Source organism: Salarias fasciatus, chromosome 2 (genome assembly GCF_902148845.1).
Source record: "Salarias fasciatus chromosome 2, fSalaFa1.1, whole genome shotgun sequence".
In the NCBI taxonomy this organism is placed as follows: domain Eukaryota; kingdom Metazoa; phylum Chordata; class Actinopteri; order Blenniiformes; family Blenniidae; genus Salarias; species Salarias fasciatus.
The window spans coordinates 16,391,370-16,412,552 of record NC_043746.1 but is presented as its reverse complement, the minus strand read 5'-3'; the positions used below and the strand labels follow the sequence as shown (position 1 = coordinate 16,412,552).

The 21,183-nt window shown below is 43.8% G+C and overlaps 1 protein-coding gene across 2 annotated transcripts in view; it reads right to left on the bottom strand.

The window, feature by feature from the left end:
* ccdc88b (coiled-coil domain containing 88B) overlaps positions 1 to 21,183 on the bottom strand; it is a 53,271-nt gene that overhangs the window by 14,681 nt on the left and 17,407 nt on the right. Inside the window, exons 10-23 of one of the 2 annotated variants that reach the window (XM_030106093.1) lie at positions 20,803 to 20,961; positions 18,262 to 18,408; positions 16,778 to 16,946; positions 16,505 to 16,620; positions 16,036 to 16,104; positions 13,675 to 14,355; positions 12,795 to 12,974; positions 10,569 to 10,909; positions 10,221 to 10,380; positions 9,168 to 9,518; positions 7,659 to 7,820; positions 6,601 to 6,878; positions 6,206 to 6,349; positions 2,483 to 2,669 (exon numbers count right to left, since the gene is read on the bottom strand). In XM_030106093.1, the coding sequence (XP_029961953.1) occupies positions 2,483 to 2,669; positions 6,206 to 6,349; positions 6,601 to 6,878; positions 7,659 to 7,820; positions 9,168 to 9,518; positions 10,221 to 10,380; positions 10,569 to 10,909; positions 12,795 to 12,974; positions 13,675 to 14,355; positions 16,036 to 16,104; positions 16,505 to 16,620; positions 16,778 to 16,946; positions 18,262 to 18,408; positions 20,803 to 20,961 (3,144 nt within the window). The remainder of the gene's footprint in view (positions 1 to 2,482; positions 2,670 to 6,205; positions 6,350 to 6,600; positions 6,879 to 7,658; positions 7,821 to 9,167; positions 9,519 to 10,220; positions 10,381 to 10,568; positions 10,910 to 12,794; positions 12,975 to 13,674; positions 14,356 to 16,035; positions 16,105 to 16,504; positions 16,621 to 16,777; positions 16,947 to 18,261; positions 18,409 to 20,802; positions 20,962 to 21,183) is intronic. The other variant, XM_030106102.1, reaches the window with a different exon arrangement.

Genomic DNA, 21,183 nt, shown 5'->3' with positions numbered 1-21,183 from the left:
GAAGCCCAGCATGGATGTGGAGTGATGTCTCAACAGGTCAATTCAGAGTTAGCTGAAAAGAACTTGGTTGTTTTGAGTGCAAGCTGGAAGAGGTGCAGAGGGAGTGGATACAAAGGCCAGTGCCACCAAACAGAAAACATGCTTAATAAATCCTCACAAAGCTGGGAAATGAAAGGTCGGACCTCTCTAGCACTTCAGTCTGAAAGACAGCGACTGAAAACTTCGCAAATGATAGAATTTTTTTTTTTCTCTCTTATCTCTGTACAATAGCAGAATTTACATCCAAGGCTTAAGCACAACATCACATGGACACAGTAAAAAAGATAGAAACACTGTTATACAAACTCATCTGGATGTCGGATTTAGTGTTTGTCCCTTTAATTGAGAAGTATTTAACACTGATTTAAATAATGAAATCATACTGTTGTCTGTTTGTATTTATTTTATTCTTTGCTGTGATATCTGGATGCTGGCTCTCTTTACCGTCACGACTGCTCCTGATGGGTTCATCGCAAAATGGAGTGAGAGTTTTATGTGTTTCAAACAGTTTAGCTACACACCATATGTATATATATATATGTATATTTGTGGATGCGGTAAATTCAACCTATTCTTTACATTTTGCTCTCAAGTAGCCCTTTTCACTTCCAAAGACCAGCTTACTGGCTGGTGCCACCTTAATGTTCGACTCAGAGGAGCGAGGCCTTGTTCTATTTTACTCTTTTCATTCATTTTGCAGCAAAGCTGCAGCCCCCTCACATTTTTTCAACTTTGTGCACTTTTGAGTTATTTTTCCAGAACTGCTTTGACTTTCTTCAAGTTTAGTAAACATCACATTTAGACTCGAACTTCCGTTCGCACCATCAGGCTGGTTGCAGGACCACAAGGCTTCAAGTTGAACTCTGCTCTCTTTTTCTGCAGAATTACAATTTAATGATAAGCGTAAGTGTCCGAATCCCAAGATTCCAAATCTATCAACCTGCTGTATCTCACTCTGGGACAAAGGACATCACTTCAGTCAACATTAAGAGGATTTAGTTTAGCAAGTAAACTGAAAATGAGCACAGAATACTAAAAAAGTGTGCCAAAGAGGAGGTCTGTCAGAGTTTCGACCTTTGTTTACGTTGCACAATAGTCTTTAATTTAATAAAGGAGTAATGAACTAATCTCTGTCTACACTGTGTGTTAGATAAAGGGTGACCATGCCAGCCTGAAGCAGTTTGTTAGCGCTCATCAGCTGAAAGCAGAGAAACATCCAACCTGCTTCTAATCACAGATAATGAAAGCTGAAGAAGCACGTCTGAAACTCACTCATCAGAAAGCGCTAATTTTTTGTTAAAGCTGATAGTTCATTTTTTTAAGTCAGATATCAACTGTCGAGCTGTCATGTTTGAAGAGAGTCATCTGGTATATTTAACAAAAATCCAACTTTTTTAATTAACTGGATTCAGCTCTAAGAAATGAAGAAGCACATAACTATTTTATTTGGTGGAGAAAACCCAGAAATAAATCCACCGCTTTGCACTTCTGCTTACCTCAGGCCAATGTTAATGCAGCTCTTAGAAAGGGGTTTAAAGTTTATGCGTTTTGTTTTACATTTTATCCTTCTATATAATTAATTAATATTATAATTATTAAAGAAATTATATGATTTTAACATAAAACTTGAGGGGAGCAGAAATGCTAGTCCTGACTTTACACAGACTGACTCAGATCAAAATGATATAACAGGTGGTGTTTAACTTTTATCTTAAATTAACATGCAAATCTCAATCTGAACCAAACATAAACATGTTTTGTGGATTTTAACACCGATTGCCAGCAGGCCTGCACAGTCACAATACAAAACCAAAAGAGAAGTCTGCCTTACTCTTGTCTTGTGCAAACGTATTTCAGCAGATCAAGAGTCCTTTAAAGCTTTTCCTACTGTCAGCCCTTTCCTGAAGCAGCAGGATAAAACATCTGCAGACTGACTTGTTAAATCTTTCGCAGAAGGTCAGTTTCCACCTGTTTCATTCGCTAAAACAACAGCTTTAAAGAAATGTTTTTAATAAATTCGACACTTGTTTGACAAGTTTACTGGGAAGAATAACCCTTCTTTGAAAGGAAGAGACGTGACCGCTGCTCATTAGCTACTTGGTATTCTTATTCTGTTTGCAACCAATAAATCATTTTCTTCTGATGTGTCAAGTTGAAATTGGCTTTATGTCAAGTATTGTGAATCGGCCGAGCTCCAATCCTCACTGATGATACGATAGCTGCCCCTGCACCACCGCATCTATGTAAATCACCCTCTGAAGCGTGCCACGAATCCCTAATAAATTCTGTTTAATTGCCAAATAATGCTCATGTAAATGTGTTTCTATTTTGAGAGGGTTAAGCATGTCGGTGCCTCTGCCACGAAGCATCAAATCCTGTTTTGCGTGCAAATGGCCACCCGGCGGCTGGAATGGAAAACAGCTGCAGTTCCAGGTGTGGGTACCTGGTACTGGCTGGTGAGCCTGGCGCTGTTGAGGTCCAGGCTCTGGTTGGTTTCCCTCAGGGTGCTGAGCTCGCCCTCCAGCCGGGTCCTCTCCAGCTGGGAGGCGCTCAGCTCCGCCCTCAGCACCGAGCCCTGAGCCAGCAGCTCCGCCTGCGACGCCAGCCACTCCCTCTGCTGGGCCTGCAGCCTGCAACACACACACACACACACACACACACACACGCTCACACACACACACACACACACACACACACACACACACACACACACACACACACACACACCGCTGCTGTCACTGTCTGCTCGCCACACAATATGTCAACAAGAACACATAAGGCTGACAGCGTCATTAATAAGTCGCTCAGACTTTATGAAGCGGGAGAAATTACTGTTTGTTTGTTTTCCTCCGTGATGAGAACCGAGTGTGCAAAATGAGATGCAACCGTTAACGATCACTGAGGGGAAAATTGAGTAATACTCAATAATAAACTGGATTTTTTTTTTTTTTTTTTTTAATTTCCCAATATGGATTAAAAAAAATGTTACAATTGAACTTTTTTATGTAAGTTAAAAGTGAAGCGGGCACAGCATGATTCCCTGCCGAAGCAATCAGCCACTGCAACTAATGATTACATTTTTTCCTTCAACGTTTGCATATAGTAGGGGAAAAAAAGGCACGTTTACAGGAGCCCAGAGGGAAGTCTTCCAATATGCAGTTATTTCCAACCAACAGAGAAGAAACGCAGAGATAATTATTCACAAATCATTCAATCATTATCAAAGGGAATAGGAAATTCGTCATTTTAAAGCATGAAAGTGTTTTTTTTTGGCCACTTTTGGGAGCAGTACTGGATGAAATTTATTCTCCAATTATCAAGCCATGTTTCTGTTCAGCAGTTTAATCTGTACTGTCGGTTTCTTTTGCACCTGAGGTGGAAAAAGAAATGAAAATATTCTAATATTGTAATTAGGGACATGTTTAAACTACATGTACTTTAACCGAGTATCTCCATTTTAGTTGGTCTCCTGTGTCTTAATGTGATAACTGCCTCTTTGTCTTAACGTTTCAGAAACAACTCAACATGACTGTGGCTTCTTGCATCACTGCGTGGCAAATCAGCATTTTGATTAATGCAGACCTGAAAGGCGTTCGAACAATAACATCCAGAGAAAACTGATCACTTTATGTGTTCATCAGTGTGTTTTCTGCACAATGGAGATGAAAAGATGAACACTAATGGAAGTAAACAGAACAGAAAACAAAGAATGGCTTGACAATGGAAGAAAGACGTCCATTAAATGTGACGCTATGAGAACTGCTATCCACACGGCAGGAAGTGAATCAGATAATACTGATGATGGAGGAGATTCAGAGCAGCAAAACATTTCCAATTCATGGTCTTCATCTCTTCATTCATCCATCTTTCAGACCAGAGGTGTCAGAATCATTTCAGTTCATGGACGCTGATAGCAGAGGGGGAGACTTGTGAAAAAAAAAAAAAAAAAAAAAATTTTTTATAATAAATAAAGACAGCTTTTCTCGGTGCAAAAACTCAAGTGCATTCTGAAAATGCTCAGATTTGACGAATGTTCAACAAAACATTCAGTTAAAAAAAGCAACAACTAAAAACGCCACAGTGATTCTTTTTTAATACTAACGTTGGCAAATGTTTTTCAATTCTGCATTAACTCACCTTCACAGATTGGATTTTATGATAATTTAGCAAACTAGCAAAGAGCAAGCTTTCATTGCAGCGTTACTGCAGTCGGCTGTTCGGTTCTCGGTTTCGCCGTTGTGCTTCGTCTGCTGATCGTGCAAAAACGGGGCAATGTCACATCAACAAAATTATTAACAGCAGTTATTTTCATTTGAAGACTGCAGGCAGTGTCTCCTTTGTTATTTTTAGAGGATCCCCGCCTCTGGCAGGTTGATTTTGTCCCTCAGGCTGTATGTTTGACACCTCTGTTCAATGCAAAAACCCAGGATTCACTCTGAGACTGAGAATCACTGAACAGCCATGAAACCAGATCAGCCAGAGGAATCTCAGACTGGTGGAACATCAAAACTCAACAGAGAAAGGCTCCAGTACAGAAGGAGCTACTGTAAATGTGGCGAATTGTGTCTGTCATTTTTTTTTTTTTTTTGCATTTGTTTTTGTAGCATGAATTAGTGCGTCTCAGTTTGTGTATATGCAAATTATAATATACAAAGTGTAATGTGTTTGGGATATACATACTAAGCATTTTATCTGTTGTCCTAAACCACTAATTTGCGACTCAGTCTCCTGGATGTTGCTTTTTCTCCTCAGTCTAGATTTGCACTCTCACACCGTAATGTTATGGTTTTTAATCACTGAGATTTACTAAAGTACTACTTTGAAATTATGTACGAAAGAAGACAGTGCAGACCAAAAAGGCACGCAGACTGAGCCTGCCAGTCCTAATGGAGGGAAAACAAAACCCATAAGCCCTTGTGAAGACAGAGATATATGTGCATGTAGTCATGCACACGCTAAACACATTACACACATGCAAGCAGCATTTGACACGCACAAATCTAATTACACGCAACTTTCGATAAGCTGAAATTAAAGCTCACACAAAAAAAATCTCATTGCGGACATAAAATCGTCATGACGCACATACAAGTAGAAATTCACGCACACGTACACACACAAACACACAAAAATCTCCACATCCACTCACAAGAAATGTTTTGCCTCTTAAAGCAGAAACGTCCTTCAGAAGGCTTCATACTTTTATACTTTAAGTGCATTTCAAAGCCAGCGCATGTTTATTTTTTTACGAGTTAAGTTGAATCAATACTTCCGCTTTCACCAGGCCTTCACACAGGACTCGGTGCTTCTGCCACCTGTTCACCAGTCACTGACGACTGTGTTTCGATTTTCACCGCCTGGAGCTTTCATAACCGAAAGAGGTGATTTGAAGAGCCAAACAATGACCTTAAACTCACTACAAAGTGCCATAAAGCTGAAAGAAGTCACAGGTTCAGACAGTAATTCTCTGTGAGTCCACCACACCACTGACGCATCTCTGACTACCTTTTCGTAAACCACTTTTTAATTTATTTAAATAGAGCGCTGTAATCTGTCTTCATTTCAGGTAAAAATTAACATTACTGAAAATATCCCAAACCTTTTTCTAAATATATGCACACACACATGTAAACAGCTCTTTTCAGTCGATATCACTCTGTCTTCGGCTTGGCAGTGCATCATCCCAGCAGACAGTAATCAATTGCATCAATACGAAGACGACGGTTGATTAACTAATTACGGCACATCTTGTGATTATCCTCATTATCATTATGTTGCATAATCAAAGGCTCTCATCACGGTTTGGAACCTCAGATCTAAAGATGGAGCCTCAGGATTAAAGACTCGCAGATGTGATGAATGAAACGGCGGGAAACAATACAGCGTCTGTCACCAAATCACTCTTTAAATGTAGAGAGGGATGCTGACGCCGATCCAGACCCTCAGGCTCATTTGTTGCCTTGCAGCCTTGTTTTTCTCTGCTGAGCCCAAACATCCTAAATCAGGAGCACAAAAAAAAAAAAAGCACTCTGTGCACTATTGAGCGCATTTCCATTCAAGCCTGCAGATCTCGCTGTGCGTTACAGCGGCCTGCGCTGAAATGAACATGAGCGTCGTGACGGGATGATCAGAACGCCATGCTGATGAAGCTGAATGGACGTTTTACCTCTCATTGTTTTCCTTCAGCCTCTCCAGCTCTCGCTCTCTCTCCAGCCTCCTCTGGGCCTCTGCCTCCATCTTCTCTCTCTCCATCCTCATCTCTCGCTCCCTCTCCTCCAGCTGCGCTTTGCCATCCAGCAGCTCCTTGTACCTGGAGATTACAAACACAAAATTCAGCCCAACAAGAAAAGAAAGGCTTCGGATACGAGAGAGAGAGAGCGTATGAGTTAAAAGATTCAGGTCAGGTGTGGCAGCTGGTGTCACTCTTGTGTGTGTTTCAGCTCTGGGAGAACAGGAAGTCGTCTCAGCAGCAGAGAATATGTCACAAATCTCAACAGTGAGTATCTCTTGTTTTTTTGTTTTTTTCTCGTCGACTCGGAGGCAGCTGTTGAGTGTTCGCACCTGCCCTCCAGCTCCCTGTGCTGCGCCTCCAAGCTGCGGTTGTTGCTCCTCAGCTGGGAATGTTTGTCCAGCAGCTCCTCCAGCTCCACCTCCTGCCGCTGCTGCAGCAGCGTCATGCGCTCGTGGTCCCGCCGCAGAGCCTCCGTCCTGGCCAGGGACTCCTCGCGGTCCCGCGCCCACACCTTGGCCTCGGCCTCCAGGGCGGCACAGCGGGCCTCGCTCTCACTGCAGCGCGCCAGAATTCCCGCATGCTGCGAGCTCAGAGAGGCTTGCTCAACCTGAGCGAGAGAGAGCGAGAGAGAGAGACCTCTGTATTGTATGTGTTCTCATATTAAGTGCCATAAAAGATGTAAAAGGACCACTTATGACTGAACCACGAAGCTCAAAGCTTTGTGCATCCTCCACGTCGATCAGTGTTTAAGGACACCTTTTTTTGAAACCATGAAGGACTTCATGGCTTCATTCTTCCTCCTGAGTGAGCTCCGAGGCTGCTCCAGCCCTCAAACCAGCCTTAGTTTCTGTATGGAACTGTATCCCACTTTATGAATTTAATAAGTGCTGCATGACGGCTTTGTCTCTGATACACATTGAGAATTCAACGTGCAAGAAAGAAAGAATCGCTTTGACATTTTGGAAGATTTCATTACCTTGTTGAGAAAAAGACGACAGAGCACATAATCGCAAAGCAACAAGCAGAATAAACAAACAGCACTTTCTCTTTGTTGTCTTAAAGGAGTTAATGAAATAAAATTGACCAAACTGTGAAAGAAATAGCACTGCGCAACAACAATGAATCACAATGAATCAATAAATTCCATTTTAGTTTCGAATAAATGTGTAAAACTGTTTAATGCACATGACGGCGGAGTTGGTCTCTGATCTTTATGCTAAGCTAAGTAAACTAAATATTGACTAAAAAACATGCTGATCCTTTAGAGGCATGAAATGTTTGCTGTTTGTAGTCTTGTAATCTCTTAATGTTCGTGATTAATGTGCATTTAAAGTTGTATTTTTTTTCTAAATCTTGAGTTTCCAACATGTTTGTGGGAATCGGTCACCTGCAGCTGGGTGTTGAGCGTCTGCAGTTGGGTGCAGGAGTCCTGCAGGCTGATGGAGTGTCGGCGCAGAGCCTCCAGCTGCTCCTTAAGGTGCTCGCTCGCCTCCTGGGACTGAGACAGCCGTGTCAGCAGAGCCTCTTGTCCTGCAGCCACCGCCGCTTTCTGCGAGGGAAAAAGAATCTTTTTAAAGTTTCATGCTGTGAGAACGTCCACAGTTGCGTCCAGCGGCAGCTGCGACTGGCGCCGAGTTAACTTCAGAGGTACACACCTCAGAAATCACTCTTATCAGTGAACTTATTGAAAATCTGCAGCTGACCTTTAAAAGAGATTTCAGCCAGAGAGTAGATTTATATGATATTTACATAACTCTATAAATACCGAGATGAGATTCATCCCTTGACAAACCTAAACGTTCCAAATATATTCCAGCATTTTACATCCACTATTTATATATTCAGTGGTGAACAGGAAGAGATCGACTAGATTGTGGCTGGCACTATAAAAAAAATAAATAAATAAATAAAATGGAGCTTGCTAAAGGTGTTTCTTCAAATTGAAATCAACTTGCAGCACAACACCACTCCACTACGCTCCTTCTACGCCGTGAGACTTTATTTGAAGATAGCTGCAAGTACTGGCAGCACGACATCGCATTTCATGTTTGCATCGTCTAGAGAGTCTGCTGCTCACTTCTAGTGTGCTCCGTCTCCTCCTTGGTCTCTTCCACATTTCATACCAGCATATTGCTGACTGAATCACACTGCTGCACTCTGGGGAATTCTACATTTTTTTTTTTTTTTTTTTCATACTGGCATTTTCGATTTCCTTCTTTTTCACGCCAGCAGTCTCCTATCTGATCTCAGTCATGCAGAGTAACTATGTACATTCCCTTCACTGCTGCGTTTATTCTTATGTTTCCATTGGTAGTTTTTTTTTTTTCCCCTCATAAATCCGACAATTTCGGTATCAACAATCGCACCTGTAACTAAGTCGATATGAGTGGAGTGAATAATCGAAGCCTGGAGCTGTTTGTGTCTGGCTGCATGTTTCCTAATCTGAAACTTTAAATCCCGGCAGTGTCAACACGCCGCCACCCTGACAGTGGATAAAATTTCTAACCTCAGTGTCAGTGGAGCCGCTCCTCACAGCTTGATGTGAGAGTTTATAAGTGCGCCGGAGAGGGGGAAACAGTGAGGAGGCGAATCAGGAGAGCGGCAGAGGAGATAAGGAAGATTAACAGTAGCCGAGGTGACATTTTAAAACTGATGAGCAGAGATAAAGCAGTAGTTCTGGAAATAAAGCACTGCAGTCTGGGAAGTGGCCTACTGTGAGCTGATAGTCGTCAAGCATCCCTCGAGCAAGATTTTCAACATAGCATAGATCATTTCCTTCACACAGAAGTTTGCACTGAATCAAACAGACATCCTGCAAATGAGATTCAAAGCCCCCGCACCCCGCACACAAACCCACAAATCTCCCACAGAATTGCCACCGAAGCCAGGCACAGACCTCCTTTTCCAGCTCCGCCACCCTCGCGCTCAGCCACCTCTCTGTCTCTCCCGCTGTGTGCGGAGGAGCCACAGAAAGGTCGCGACCTTCGCCGACTTCAGGACTTTGATCCGGAGGTGACGTCTCCTCTTTTTGTGGCAAATCTGAGTCTGCACTCCGTCGTCTTTTCTCCAGCTGAAGCAGGGACTCGCTTTTCTTGAGGCACTGGGAGAGCGACTCTACGTTCTCCTGGGACTGACTGAGAGAGACCGTTGCCACCTTCAGTTCAGCCTGAGCTCTTTGTAGCTTCTGGCTCAGATGTTCGACCTCGGCAGCCAGTTTGTGAGAATGTGCCTGCTCACTGGACAGATTCTGATGAGAGAGAGAAAGACGGGGCAACGGTTCAACCAGCACCCGCAAGCTCTGACGGCTCAGCACAGAAATCACTGAATATCAGGCATGATGCAGTGAAGAGAGGAGGATTTCATATTCCGCTGTTGTGTAGTGAGAGAAATCACAGCATATTACTACTAATATGATGTATTTCTAACATGTTCTGTACTTGTCTACACAGCAGAGATTTTCCATTTTCACCTGTGGATCCATCTAATACAAGAGTGTGTCAATTCATTTCAATTCTATTGCAGAGTATTCTGCTGACAGACTGTCCACTCCACCATGAATGTTGCATTTAGTATATTTTAAATCATATCTGTTATTCCCCATCCAAAAATGTACATTTAAATTTGCTATATAGCATGAATAATTGGTCTGTGTGTGGGGATAAAATGTTAAAACATAAAACGTCTAACAATCTTGCTGTTGTGTTCCTGGAGTTTTACTAATTTTTCCAACTGTGCAGCAGCGACTCCATTTTCCAGGTGCATAAAAGCCTCCTCAAAATGACGCTCATTATAATGAATGCTTGCATTCAGAACAGATGTGGGTATGAAATGAAGATTCCTGCCGTCTGCATCATGTTAGAAAGCGGAGTTTGGGTGAATTTAACCTCCATCTCTGTCCCCGCAGCGCTGCTTACTGTACGTGATAAACTCCCACACCGTGCACACTCACCTGGGACAGAGAGCTAATCTTGGCCTGGACTTCTACATATTGCTCCTGCAGCTGCTGTTTACCCTCCTCCACGCTGCTTAATCGAGTGCTGAGCTCTTTCTCCAGGTCCTGCAGCTGAGTGCAGCGCTCTTTGGACTCCGACAGCTGCTGACACACACGTCTACATGCCCACACACACACACACACACACACACACAACCAGCAGCAGGAGAAAGTCAGGTCAGATGTAGGTTGAACGAAGAGGAGAGTTTAGAGATAAATGTACGTTGCGGCCGAGTGTTCCGGTCTGACGTCTCGTGAAGTTAATTGAGTGATTGAGGTTAAGTGTGTGCACCGGAGCGGACGGACCTGTGTTCGGCGTCCAGCGCCCGAGCTCTCTGATTGCTGTGCTCCAGGGCCAAGGTGGTGCTCTCCAGCTGCTGCCTTAACCTCGCCACCTCCCTCTCCTTCTGCCTTCCCTCCTTACGTCCGCTGTCGAGCTCCGACTGACACGCCTCCTTCTCCTGCTCTAACCGGGAGGCTTCCAGCAGCGCCTGGTCCCGCGCCCTGGCCAGCGATTCCGCCTCCAGCGCGGCCTCACGGAGCTCAGCCTCCAGTTCCTCCTCCCGGCGGCGCGACGTGTCCAGAGCGCGGCCCTGTCGCTCCAGCTCCGCTCTGAGGGTCTGAGCGGTCAGCTCCAACTGGTCGCCCTGGAAAAAGACAAAGGAGGGATGATTATTCAATTTGTTTCTATATATCTATGTCTGTATTTGTGTTGAAGTACAAATTGGCTGTCTCTTTGTGGTCGCCCTGTGAAGGACTGGCGACCCGTCCAGGGTTTAACCTGCTTTTCAACCATAGTCAGCTATAAGCCTGGCTCCGGAGTCCAGAAGCGCTCAGTTGGATAAAGCGGTTTAAGAAAGAAATGGTCAGTTTGAGAAAACCTAATCTATATACTTTACTTTAGTTCCTTCACACTGTGGCAGAAGAATAAAAGAGACAGAAGTCAGACAGGTCTCAACAGAAGATAAATGGTTACAAAACCAAATCCCTGATCCTGATTCTATGAGAGGTTACTCTGACAAGTCAATAATTTGACAATAAAACATGTGAAAGATGAAAATATCGAATTAACATAAAACCAAAATTCTTAAAAAAAATAAAATCAACAATACAAATCAGTAATTTGATGTGGACAAGCAGCCTCTCTGCACATTTTTTTTTTAACTCAAGAACAACCAACACGGTTTGCCCTTCAGACTGAAGTACGGCTGGGACGCTGCCAAGTTAACTTAAGAGCACCCTGTGGCTGCTCTGACCTCCAGCAGCACAACGGAGCAGGTGCTTTATTGTGTTGTTCCCAGTGATGATGAGCCAGTAAAATAAGCTGCTATTCAAAATATTCAGTGAAAGCCTCATTTTAGATACACTGACCAGCCAGATACCTTGTACGTCTTCTTTTTTATGTCCTATTCACCCAAAAAAGCTGAAAAACTGACACTTTCCTGTCAGACTGATGTTCAACCTATTGTTCATAATTTCAAGTAACAGCAAGGGACTTCACAACATCAAGCATTTAGAGGAGACTCTGTTGTTGAAGTGTGTGGCTTTTCAGTTATATGCTTCTCTTCTGGAGCTCTTTTGATAAGTAAATATAAAATAAAACTTGAGTCAGTTCCTGTGAGGTTCTACAGCGTCAGCATCCAGAGGTTCCTCCATTTCTATTTCAATGACAGAACATTGTCGTTCAGGCACAGTGGTCATTTCTACTGAATTCTAATGGTCCATTATGTAAAGATAAAACACTTTACATGTTGAATTGGTATAAAATATAAGAGCTGTCAATTTTTGATTGGTATCTGTCTTGGAGATACATCCACAAAATTCCAGCATTTACTCTTTTTAAACAGACAGAAAGCAACACAATAGACTGTTACAGAATCTGAGGAAGGATTCCACACAGCTCCTGTTGAGTGGGAGGCATTCATGAATCCCTTTTATAGTATTTCTTTAATGCTGACTTAGCAGTGCTCTTTTCCTTAGCTTGCACTTTCTCTCATGTCCTCAAATTTTTTACTGCAAAACAGCACATTAAACGCGGCATTCAACAAGCTGCAGTGAGGAGTCTGGAAAAAAAGGTGATTTTCAGTCACTTTTTTTTTTTTTTCCTTGAGCCTGCATCCTGAGGAAACGCATTAAATAAGTCGTACCGAAGCCTGAACCTGCTCCTCTCTGCTCAGACTGTTCCTGTCAGAGTGTGCATAAAGCAGTTCACATCAGACTGACTCACTCAGCAGCGGCTGTATAAAAATGTTTTGTTCTCAGACAGCTCCAAACATCCATTTCAGTTCATGCTGTCAAGGCCACTTCCTGCTGAACACTCTCTCCTTGCCATAATATAATTAGTTTTCAGAGTTGTTGAAAGAATTTCATCCTGCAAGTGGGAGCCATGTCTAATACAATTATTTAAACACGTCGCACTCTTATCAGATTGCCTGCTTCTCTCTATTTGGTTTGTACATTTGTTTTTTTGCAGACTTCCCTGAAGTGACAGCTGAAATGTTGGATGTCATCACATCGTGTGTATTCTCCAACCTTGCGCTGGGCGGCGCGCAGGGCGTCCACCGTGCCGCGCAGCGTGTCCCTGTCTCTCTCCAGCGCGGCTCGCTCGCCCTCCAGGGTGGCGATGACCGTCGTCTGCATCCTGTGGAGCTCCGCCTGGCTCCGCAGGCGGCACAGCTCCTCCTCCACGACCAGACCCTCCGACTGCAGGACCTGAGGGGGAGAAGGAAAAAAAACAAAAAAACTACATGAAGTCTGGCTGCATCCATTTCTCAAAGTACTGCGTTAATAATAATTCATCTTCCAGGTTTCACAGCTTTCTCTCAAACTTGACTCATATGTGACGGTAAAAGGAAATAACTTCCAGGCTTTGTATAGATGGAGTGTTAATTTGGTACACTTCCAATTTATTCCACTTAATTCCCGGTGCAGTACAAAGAGTCTGCAGGCAGCGACTCAGATGAATCTGTCTCTAATAAGAGTCTCCAGCTACGCCAGCAGCTCTGTTAAACTCAGGTACGGTGTTTGTTTTCAGCTGAACGCTAACACAGTGCTGACAGGCTCAACACCACGACGTGCTGCCGTTTTACGTTTTTGCATTCCACCATGTTTGCTGACATTACTCAATATAAATCTAAATTGAGGTAGACGTTTGGATACTGCTTTGTCTTTAATCCACAAATTATACGTCACATCAAAGCATCGGCTAAATCAATTTGCAGCCTCAAAGGTAAACTGATATATACAGTATTGATCTGACGTACCACATGATGCAGCAAGAATATTTGTGTGTATTACTGCCTGCACAGTTATGTTAAAATAAGAAATAAAGTAAAACACAGAACCTGTTGATCACTCCTCTGTTCACGTATCTATTCATATGTCTAGCGATCATCTGCTCATTTGTCCATACCTCGATCTGCCTGCGAGCCTCCACCAGGCTCTCGGTGGATTTCCTCAGGCGCTGGAGCTCCGCCTCCAGCAGCACCAGCCTCTGCTCGGCCTCCCAGGTTTTCCTGCTCTGCTCCCCCAGCTGGGAGCGCAGGTCCTGGGCTGCCACCGCCTGCCGGTCGGCCTCCTCCTGAGCCTCCAGGAGGCGCCGTGCCAGATGTTCCACATCAGGACCGCATGAAGAACAGGCGTCCCGGCCTTCAGCGTCAGTCTGTGGTTGATCTTCTGGCGGATTCTGACTGACTGAAGCTGCTGCTGCACTCTGCTCCTCTTCCTTTGGCTCGGCTTCTTTGTCTCGTTTCTCCCGTTCTTTCCAGCCGCCCTCCGCCTCCCCCCTCTTCTTGGTGTGGATTTCCTCACCACACGGTTCACCTCCATGAAGGATCTCTTCACCAACGCCGGCTTCCCGCTGGCTTCCAATGATTTCCCCTCGTTTCTCTCTCTCCTCCGTCACCCTCACCCTTCCTTCCCCCTCGCCCCGACGGGACTCGGAGCCCTGGACTCCTCGCACCACCTTCTCCTCTTCGCTGTTGAGCTTTTTCACCCCTTCCTCCTTCCTCGTGTCTTCTAGGTGCTGAAGTTTGGTCAACAGCTGCTCCAAGCGCTGCTTTAAAGTGGCATTTTCATTCTTCACGTTTTGAACCTGAAAATTATGAAAAATTCATTGTTTGAAAGCTGTGAGTCATTTTTTTTGTTTGTTTTTTCTTCTTGTAAGTCTTTCGTTTTTTCACAATAGATAGATTGCTGAAAAGAAAATTACTTATCGATTTGAATGATTGATAGTGGATTCAAACCGCTACAGCCTTGATACCAGCGCTAATACAAAAGATAACATTTGTCCATTTTAATCATTGATTCAGGACATTTGATTTGTTGCCAAATCTTTGTTTACTGTTATATAAACTCATCATATTTCCATTTAATGGAAACAAAAATACTGAAAGGAAGAGGCCTTCAAAGAGTGGATTTATTATTAAATGTCTGTCTTGCACTGTTCAACATGTCGAGCTTCAACGAACACGTCTGCTTCATAAAACTTTGATAATTTATGGCATGTGAAGTAATTGCACAGAGATACATTAGAATACTGCCTGGGGCTACAAATGCCAGAATAAAGATTTAATTACTATTTTGTCAGACAAACAGGAGATAAATCCCGCAGTCCTTTAAATTGAAAAAAAGATATTATGGAATGAAAAAAGTGCAGAATCTCATGATTAATTTAAATAATTAAAAGGAGCACAGTGTGAATCACACAGATATAATATTGTGGAGCAGTCAAGAGCGTCAGCCTTTTATTCTAAAAGCAAAACAAACAAACCACTCACGATGCTTACATGACAACTAAATTAGTGTCTGAGTCCAACTAAAACTGAATTTTAAAGGATAAAATAAAAACTGATCCTGACTGACACAAGCTTTTTTTTGTTAGACTAACACATTCAACTAATCCACATAAATATGGGTTTACTTTATGTATACAGAATGACAGTTTGAACAGGAGTCATGGAGTTTCTCACCCCCCCCCTGGAAAAAGTTTCTGTGACTCTCCAGTTTCTTTCTGCTTCCTCTTTTTGGTTTCCAAGAACCTATTTTGAAACTGCTGCAGAGCTGCAGCTGATCTGAACTGTTCCACACTTTTGACGAACGTAATAAAATTCATCAAGTGTTCGGCTTTGAAACAAAAGAAATTAGTCCCTGACCTCTAGAGAACATTGAATATAACACCGAGCATAGAAAAACTGATGAAATTCCCTCAAGGCTTTACTGAGATACCGCCATAATGAAAATGGGACGAACAGAAGGACATCCTAACAGGCTCTGTTTAAGCAGTAAATGCTTTCGCCGTCTCGGCTGCTGTTTGGCAGGTAGTGTACAGTGAGGCTTTTACGGCTCTCACACTGCCGCAGCTGATGAAAGCAGCGAGCGAAGACAAAAAAAAAAAAAAAAAACAGAAGATTTCAAGGCTGAAAAATGGAAATGATGAGTTGATGCAATAATAAAAGGGAATTATGGAGTTTGATATTTCTCTGCTGCTTTGTCATTGGCAATCCATTTCACACACAAGCCGCCACTTTTCTCACACTGTCATCCAGTGCAGCCAATTCTCAGTGGACGTCATTTAAAAACTTACTCGGAGAATTAAACTAATGATGACACAAAACGGTGAAACTCCGTCGCCCAGGACCTCAGAAGCTGCGCAGCCCCGTACTTTATCTTCAACATCAAAACGCCGATCGTGTCTCTGTTGTGTAATAATGTCACAGACTTAAAACCCCCTAAAATTCAGGCAACGCCGCGGCTTTGAACTTTCTCCGCTCACCTCTCTGAGTGTGTTTTGATGCGCCATCTCGAGGCAAGCCAGCTCATCCTTCACATCTGGAGGATCCGCCTGCGGCGAGGGGAAATGGATTCTTAACACCTTCATTTGCTGCATCCTGTTTTTTCCTGTTTATTTGCTTCGGTAACAGCTCAGACAGATCTGGATATGCTCGCTCCACCAGGCTTTTCAATTTATCAGTCCTGCTTTACTGAAACGGTTCTTCTCACTGTAACAATAGAGGCTCTATGATATACGGCCTTCTTTGCATAGAGCGGAGTTTTATTGGAAGACGTGAAGCGCAGTGTTTTCTCGTCAGTGTGATCAGTGACCTTTCACCTCTGTTTCAATATTTATATTCCAAAGCGTTTTCACGAGCCACTTTGACCTTCGACCCTCCACTTCGTAGGGACAAGCTGCTATAGATTACTTTCTTTCTGTGTATCAGGGTCTTTGACCTCTGCACCCTGACCTCCTGCTGGGCCTGCAGCTCCTCCAGTCGCCTCCTCAGCTCTGCGTTCTCCTGCTCGGCTCCCAGCAGCCTCAGAGCCGACGCTTCGCCCACTTCCACGCTCAGCGGCTTCTGATCTGCGACGGCAAAGAGAGGGAATAAGGTGTGAAGCCTAAAAAGAACTGGTTATTGTTGATTGATGTCCTCTGGGCCAGTAACACCTCAACATATTTCCCCTTATCAGTTAATTAAAATGTCCTAAATGACAAGCTGCAGAGAGGCAGGGGCTCTGACCAATCAGCTCGCTCGGCTCCTCGTCGGAGTCCAGCTCCGATTGGAGGAAGCGGTGGTGGGCGGAGACGAGCGGCGCGGGAACGCTGCTGCTCCGGAGCCGCAGGTCCGCCTCCAGGCTCATGTTCATCTCCAACAGCTCGTCAACCCGCTGCCTCTCGGTGTCCCGCTCCTACACACACACACACACACACACACACACACACACACACATGCAGTCATAAAAACAGGTCTCAAGAGGTTAAAAAACGTGAATTCAGGAAATTCTCCTCAGACATGCGTGCAGCGAACATATCTGCTGATGGAATCATTTCCTCCTCTTCACACAGTCAAGACAGCCTGATTCTCTGTTTTGATTTTACTGCTGTTTGTGGATTATCTTTCAGCGTGTTCGTCCAGAGACCATCAGCCTCCACTGCCTTCGGTCACTCTGCCTTTTTGGCAGCGTTCATCCCCCTTCTGGAGCCGTACCATCCAGCGTGGTTTCATCTCAGATAGTTACAGTAATAAGGTGAACGTTTGAAGCGCTAAATGAGCCTTCATAATGTCTGACCTGGATTACTGCTAATTCCAAGTTTGTTTGGACATGTTTTTGGAGGGTTTTCTCCCTCCATCCAAAAGCAGCTGTTTATTGTCAATCGGAGACTCTAATTTGCTTGCAGACTAAATGTGTGTGTGTGTGTGTGTGTGTGTGTGTGTGTGTGTGTGTGTGTGTGTGTGTGTTGGATGAAGCAGTATAAAAGACGGACAGACATAAGAGGCAGCGATGCCACACATTCTGGCCTCCCTCCACTGGTTGACTGCACCCAAGTTTATTTTAGGATTCTTATATAATCTGAGTCTTTTGCCCCATTAAGTCTGCAGCAAGTGGATTTATGACAACATGTCTGTTTGTCCTGTCCGAATCTCTCTGTCTATCCTCTAACAGCAGAGCACTCCCGCCTCTGAACCCGGTTCTGTGAAGGTTTCTTCCTGCTCTGAGGAACATCGCCTTCCCCCATCACTTTCGCTTGCCTTCAGATGGCTGTGTCATTTTTGGCGCTATGTAAATAAAACTGAATGGAACTGAATTGAATTATATGTTGTTTTTTTCCTGAAATGGTCTCGCTCCACCCCCCGCCTCCGAGCCGCTTCATCCCTGCCCTCCTGCCCGTCTCGGGTCGTCTGACCGGCTGCTGGAGAAGCTGGAGTCTAAGTGGGAAAGCTCAAACGGAGGAGCCTTTTCTGTAGCCGCTATTGAACTATCAATTGATTGACATTTACACATCAGACAAATCCTTTTTATTTCCAAAACTACTGCTGAAACCATTTATTTAATCCTTGGCCTTAAGCTTACAATCACATTTGTTGAACACTTCTGCTTGTTTCATGTTCGTAGGATTATTCAGCACTTTAAAAGAGCTCTTTAAGTCAAGCTGACTTTCTTTTCACGCATGCTCATCAGACACATCATTTGCCAGACAGACGTGTTTCCCGGCCCCACTCACTGCCTCCACGTCCATGACCCTCTGCCGCAGCAGCAGGTTGTCCCTCTCCAGCTCCCGTAGCGAGGAGCAGCGTCCCCGGGCGTCCGCCAGCTGTTCCTCTAGCAGAGTTTTGGTCTCGTGCAGCGCCGCGCACAGCTGCTGCTGCTCCTGCAGGGGGCGTCAGACATGAGAAACGTGGATGTTTTGACCATGGGGCATCTTTTGTTGCATTTCACAGCCACAGCTTGCTCTCAGCCAATCTCTTTAAGGTTCATTTAATAGCAGCAGATTATCCTAAACAACTTTTTAGTTCATTTTCAAAATAAGAGACATCAAAAAGTGTGGAAAAATCTGTCCTTCATTGGTCATTAGTGCTATTGAAGCCATCATGATTGAAGTCTTGAAATAATTGTAAATGTTCTCTTGATTCCTAATCCTTCCAGATCTTTGAAATTCTTATCTACACATCTTATGCAATAGCGAACTGCCAGCACCAAGGTTCCTAAATTAAAGTGTCTGACATTAGAGAAAATGAGAAGTGAGTCATATTTTATGTGCATGATCCCTGCAAAGTTCAGCCTATAATTAATGAATGAACAAAAAAAGAAGTTGTTAACTTGATCAAAAGCTTAATCACACTAAAATAACTACGTCAAACATGCCTTTTTAGAGAGTGGGTGACAAATGAAATAATTAAAATTATGTGGGAGAAAAAGCTAATTTCACATAAAGACACTGATATATTCCCAGTGAAGACTGTCTGGACTTCACGGATTCAGTGAGATTTCCTGAGTTGTTCTTTGCAGACTTCCTCTAACCTGCAGAACATTTTATGATTATTTCCTATTTTCCTAAAAGCCACACGAACAGGTTCAGTGAATCCCTCTCGTCTCGTTCACATGGATTCTACGCTGTATTAAATGAGTGGTTGTTTCTCAGCTGGAGTGTTGTCGGTTTGATTCCCCGTCTCCCCTGCCCACATGTCTAAGTGTCCTCGAGCAAAACACGGAGCCCTGAATTGCTGTGAACGGACGGTCTGAGTGCCGTGCACGGCGGCCTGCTCCGTCGTGTGGGAGTGTGTGTGTGTCAATGGGTGAAAGAGGTTAAGAGTAGAAAGTGCTTCAGAGGCTGCTCAAGCATTTACCGTGTACTTACTACCGTAGCTTTGGTAATTCATTAGTCTTATCTTTCAAAAGACATTTAAATTTAAACATATCTGTATTTAAAAAAAAAAATCAGAGAAAAGAGATTGGTTTCCTTTTTAATCAGGACAAATCATGTCAGATTTGTGACCCTTGAAAGAAAAACTGATGATTGTTTCTGACAAAAGAGTCTTGAGTTGGATTCTTCGAAAACCCCATGAACTGGACGTGTTAATGTGGCGTCAAGAACAATTTGCTGCTATCATTTAAAACAGACAACTCACTCGATATCGCCACACCGCAACGCAGCGGAGCAACAATTAAAAGCAGTTAATCAATCACAGCTGTTGTAAACAAACCAGCAGTTCAGTCAGAGCTTCCAGGCCTCAATTTACACATCAAAATTAAAGTAATCACATCCAAAATCTCTGCAATAACGCCGCTGATTGAGTTTTTGTTCCCTTGAGTCTCATTCTGAGCGGCATAACCCCATCCACACATCTCTCCCAATACCACTGCATGATTATTACTGATCGCAACGATCACTAAAACTATGAAAATAGTCCCCAAGATGGGGCGAAACAAAAACTACCCGCACAAAGTGTCTTACTGAGGCTGATTTTCTCACACGTGTGCATTTAGCAGTAGCTTTCCTCTCACCAACACCCACACTGCGGTTCAGTGTGAAGTTTATTATAGATGCACACAAATACAAACATCAAAAAAAAGAAGAAGAAAAAGCCTCTGATGGCTAATTTCAGCTGTCACCGGCGCATCGCATGAAGCCAAAATGAATGAACTAACGCTGAGAGGATGATGCTGAGGCGGCTCGCAGGAATATGAGCACATTTTCTACCTCGGAAGAGTTTTACCACCTGGGGAAGAATCTCATTTGGGTATAAAAGTCCCAATAAGTGAAGCTGTACTCCTGTTCTTTGTCAATGAAGCAGCTCCGGGCTGTAAATCCTGGCGACATCGCGCAGTATAATCTCATTCGGCAGCTTTGAGCTCTGAGTTGTTCATACTCACTCGTGATTTAAATGCTCAGGGCTGTGAGAGGCAATATATGGCTTTTGAGATTAAGTGGTACTTCTTTTTTGAAAAAGAAAAAAAAAAAAGCTCCTCAGAAAAAGGTTTACAAAGGGATCTACTTGATGTGACCTTCGTTGGTAATACTGAAGAGACCGACGCGCCTTGGAAAGTTTGTCCGCGTTTCTGTACCTTTAAATTAATGTGTGGCGTTCGACACTTCTCCACAAAGCGCCCTGTAAAAACCAAACTGCTGTGCTATTTGTGGAGTGGGTATCTCTGTTCCTTGTTTTCTTCCTGGTATAAATTACTTATTCAGAAGGGGAACTTCTGTGTTTGTGTATGTGTGTGTTATGCATGTGTGTGTGTGTGTGTGTGTGTGTGTGTGTACCTTCAGCTGAGTGCGCGTGAGCTCCAGGCTGCGCAATCTGTGCTTGCAGCTTTGAAGCTCAGTCTGGAGCTGCTCGGACCGCGCGGCTCGCTCTCGGGCGCAGTCCAGCTCATCCCGCAGTGCACGCATGCCCCTCACCTCACCCTGCAGAGATCGGTTCTACACGCACACACACACACACACACACACACAGACACACAGAAGCATCGATGCGCCAGTAGAGATGGGGTCAAAGGATGTTCAGAGCAGGTCTGCGATGTGAAGTAAAGCAAATATTGACAAATCTGATTCACCAAGAAGAAAAGATGTGCGTGTGTGCGTGCCTGGTGTGCGCATGTGGGCGCATACTGTGCAGAATGTTCTCACAAAAATAGAAAGATA